General features: G+C 38.8%; 1 protein-coding gene across 1 annotated transcript; it reads right to left on the bottom strand.

Moving 5' to 3' along the window:
* Positions 1–2,403: 2,403 nt before the first annotated feature.
* Positions 2,404–3,321, bottom strand: LOC122291157. Its single transcript, XM_043098800.1, has one exon. It carries the CDS (start codon positions 3,319–3,321, stop codon positions 2,404–2,406), a length of 918 nt encoding a protein of 305 aa, XP_042954734.1.
* Between the last annotated feature and the right edge of the window lie 1,214 nt (positions 3,322–4,535).

Raw genomic sequence — 4,535 nt, 5'->3', positions numbered from 1 at the left:
TCAGCGTACGAAGGGGGACAACTACCGAGAGGCTATGGACATTTTCACTGCGTAGGGATTCTTTTGGAGAAGAAAGTAATGGCAAGGTGCAGGATAATTTTTTGGGGAAGATGGGCTACGAAGGGTGCTGACAGAGAGGGAGAGAGAAGAAGGGTTGCTAAGAGAAGGCACTTTACTCAAGAATTTCTGTAACATGTCATTTCACGCGATAATGATGAAAATCACATGGTTTCTGACTTAGGAGTGTTTATGATATGTCCCTAACCTGTTTGGATGCTCAACTATTCTCATCCGTATGAACTCATCTCATATGAGCTAAGATATTCTGACGCCCCAAACCGCTCCTAAGCTGGTTCCAACACTAAAAGGGCATGACTATGGCAAGTTCTCCAAATTAATTACATTATCATTTTATAACGTCAAAATGTAGATTTGGATCTCTTTTAAGATTTTTGTCCAAACTTTAAAGTCTAGTTTTAAAATGAGAAAGACAAATATATAAAATAAATCTTCGATCATTTTTCAAGTATTTAATATTATTAAAGAAACTAATTCAAGCGGTCATAATTTATAAATGGCATATGTCTCACTGTATGTATCTATATATCTTTTTTAACTCTAGAATTCGGACAAGAATTGTAAAATATCTAAATAGGATAATGGCATAGTATGCATTTAACCATGTTAGTGCATTTAATATTTTACATCCAGAACAATTGAAGCTGACACAATTTCTCATAGTTTATAAAAAATAGTAATGTGCAGTCTGGGCCCCTTTAATATTAGTGTGTGCCATGCATGAATGATATCTATTTTCATTCATCAATTTTATGGTTTGGATTGAACGGCGGTATTATCTGTGAATCTTATTAATGAAAAAAATGCAATGTGTCAACTTTAAATAGTACTGTTAATGGGACATTTAATGCTCCCCATAAATTTGAAATTCACCCCTTGTTCCTTGACTCTATATATATTAGGAAATTATATAAACAAAAGAGAATATCTTATAAGTGGTCGATCTATTAATGGGTTGAGAATAGCCTCCAATATGAGTATGCCATGTAGCCCACCCATTAGATGTCAGTTGGGACCGCACCACTCCGAAACCCCCTAGATCTCTCCTTCACCTCATCTCTCTCTCATCCCCCCGATCCCTCCCTGACTCCCTGATCACCCTCGTCTCTCTCTCACCCTCTCAAAAAATCCTAGATCCCTCCCTCACCCTTATCTCTCTCTCACCCCCATTGAGAGATGAGAGAGAGAGAGAGAGAGAGATTGAAACTTAGGGAGAGAGTGAGTTTTTCATGATGTTGCCATGCTCGGAAGCTTCACGTGTACCGGTTTGGTGTTAGGTGAGGGTGGTTGGGCTTGGCTGGGGTTCCGCATCATCAATGGGTAAGGAAACGCCATGAGGGTGCCGCCATAAGGGGCTACTGTTCATCGTGGTTTGTAGCTATAGTGCTCTATTTTTGTGGGGGCTAAAACAGGGTCATTCAACTCTTTGTGTGTTTGCATGCAGGGTTGAACGTGGGGTAGCAATTGTAATGAACGGGAGTGAAAGGTGGAGGTTTGAGGAGATGCAATGGCTTGCTGCTAATCCGATTAATAGGGGCGAATTGAAGGGTGTAAGTGGTCGTGCTTGGTCTAGAGGAAAGAAATTGTGAAGGCTGAACAGCTTGGGAGGAACTGCGTGCATGGTGGGGTCCCTTGGAGGGCTCCCTGGCGATTTCCTACAAGGTTGCTCAAGGCTTTGACGATGGCAGATTGGGTTGGCGTGGAGGGGAGGTCGCAGTACAATACAACATGATCTGCCCATGGGGGTGGTGTGTGGTGGTTGCGGGTTAATACTGATTATATGTTTTTTTTTTTTTACACTTCTCAATAGAAATCCTCTGACCCACTCTTGGTGGCCCTAGTGGGCCTCTTTCAATAATATGTGCTTAAATAAAATATTTGCAAATAGACTTTTTTCTCAGGCAGCTCACCAAACTAGTTTAGACATAAACGAGATCAGTATAAATTGTGACTTATCTCTCATATATTTAAGAGGTAGAAAAAAAACTATTAGTTTAATTAATGGCCAGATTACGCAATAAAGAGTTGAGATCAAAGTGAATTAAAATGTAATCTAGAGCAAAAGGCGTAAGCCTTTCGAAGAATATTGTTTTTTTTTTCTTAATCATCAAAATATACCTCTCATTCTTTCATAATAATACTGTGCAAAAATGCAGCTGTTTACAATCTGTCACCAGCATCTCATTGCTCTAGATTATTACATGGCATTTCTCAAGTGATTATGCTTGCAATCTTTGAAGGTTCCTCTTCAATCTAGCACTATTCGCCTTCCATTCTCAAAGCTCTCTTGGCAAGTTTATGAGCCACACTATTGCCTTATCTGTGTTAGAACTTCACAAACCAGTCAGGTCTATGTAATAACCTACATTGCATATCGTCAAAAAACTGTTCCATCCATGCACATGTATCTCCCTTTTCTATTACTGCTTTAATCACTCTTTCAGCATCTCCTTCAAACTCTACATTTCTAACATCAAGCTCCACTACTAATTCTATAGCTCTCCATAGAATAGCAGCTTCAGCCATTTCAGAAGTGCCACCAAACATCTTTGAAGCACTTAAAGAAAATAAAACCTCTCCCATATGATTTCTTGCTACAATACCCAATCCCAGTCTGTTTTTTGCTTTATCTATAGCAGCATCAAAATTTACCTTAGATACTCCCTCATCAGGAGGCTTCCACTTGGTATCTTTCCTCCTTTTGGTATTGGACCCCTTTGTCTGATACATCTTAGTTCTAGATGCTTGAAAACTCCTTAGACTAGATATTGCACCAATGATAACTCTGCTTGGACTGTCAAATTTGCCTTCAAAAACCCTTATATTTCTTCTAGTCCATAATCCTCTCAAGATCATGGCAAACTCTTCATCTCTGCTCTTCTGCAATCTTGTATGCATATCAGACCAGACATGAAAGAAATCCTTCTCGTCGCAGATCCACTTCTGAAGACCACTCTTACTTTCTGCCCACACATCACTTGCAGTTGGACAAGACCACGGCACATGACATATTGTTTCTTCATTCATACAACAAATTTGACATATAGCATCTTCACGGACTTTCCTCTTGACTAAATTATAATTTGTTGGCAAGATGTTTTTTAAAGCCTTCAATATAAACTGTTTAGTAAGATTAGGAACATTTAGTCTCCATATTCCTTCCCAAAACTTTTTTCTGAGATTGTCTATTTGAACATTCACCAAGACCAGCTCTTTCAATGTCAGTGCCCAAGTCATATGCATTTCTCACAAAAAACCTGCCATCCTTAGTAAAACCTCACAAGATTTTATCATCCTTACCATACTAGCTTATTGGTATACTACAGATTTGAGCAGCTTCATCTTTACTAAAAATTTCACCTATCAACCTCTCATTCCAGTAATGAATATCCTCAAAGATAAGAGAATTAGCCTTCGAATCAGCAGCTAGAATACTACCTGGTGATCTTACTTGAAACTCTACTGCATTGGGAAGCCACTTATCATTCTAAATAGAAATACTTTTACGTTACCTACTCTCTACACCATACCAACTTCCATCAAAGCTTGTGCAGCCAATAAACTCCTCCACATAAATGATGGTTTATAACCAAGCTTAGCATCAATGAATTGGCTTTTCCTATAATACTTTTCCTTAAAAATATTAGTTGCCAATGAGTTAACATTCAGCTGCAACATCCATGCTTGCTTGGCAAGCCCACATAGCTTTGTTAAAGATATCAATATTCCTGAACCCCATCCCACCTTCCTTTTTGTTTTCTCCCATTTTATTCCAACTCTTCCAATGGATGACTTTGCCTTCTTTATTACAGCTCCACCAAAATCTCGCAATCATGGAATTGATTTCACTACTTAGCTTCCTTGGAAATCTAAACACATCCATGGTATAAGTCGGAATGGACTGTAGAACAACCTTGATTAAGACCTCTATACCAGCACTTGATAGAAAAGAGTTTTTCCAGCTGCTAATCTTCCTCCAAACCCTCTCTTTGATACCTTTGAAAGTTTCATGCTTTGATCTTCCAATCATAGTTAGAAGGCCAAGGTATTTCCCCTAATCCCCATATATAACTTCACCAGCCTCTTGCAAAATTTCCCTTTGAATGGGTGCACTTCTATTAGGACTGAACATGATGCTTGTCTTCTGTCTATTCAACATTTGGCCTAAGGACACTTCATAGAGCTTCAATAGTTCATGTATAGTTATCCACTCATCTCTACTTGCTTTACTAAAGATCACACAATCATATGCAAAAGTAGATGAGTAATTCTAGTCCCTCCTCTTACAACAACTACACCCTTTATTCTTCCATTGGTTTTAGCATAACTCAATAGCGAATTGAGACCCTCTGCACATAAAATAAAAAGGTAAGGCGACAGGAGGTCTCTTTGCCTTAGTCCTCTAGTTGGGATGAATCTCTCACCCACCTTTCCATTGACCACAACCGAGTATGAAA

The sequence above is a fragment of the Carya illinoinensis genome, chromosome 13, assembly GCF_018687715.1.
Source record: "Carya illinoinensis cultivar Pawnee chromosome 13, C.illinoinensisPawnee_v1, whole genome shotgun sequence".
Classification (NCBI taxonomy): Eukaryota; Viridiplantae; Streptophyta; class Magnoliopsida; order Fagales; family Juglandaceae; genus Carya; species Carya illinoinensis.
This window is presented reverse-complemented; position numbering and strand designations above follow the sequence as displayed.

Excerpts from the sequence above, each read along its gene's own strand:
- LOC122291157 (XM_043098800.1), bottom strand. The coding sequence starts at position 3,321 with ATGCATATGACTTGGGCACTGACATTGAAAGAGCTGGTCTTGGTGAAT.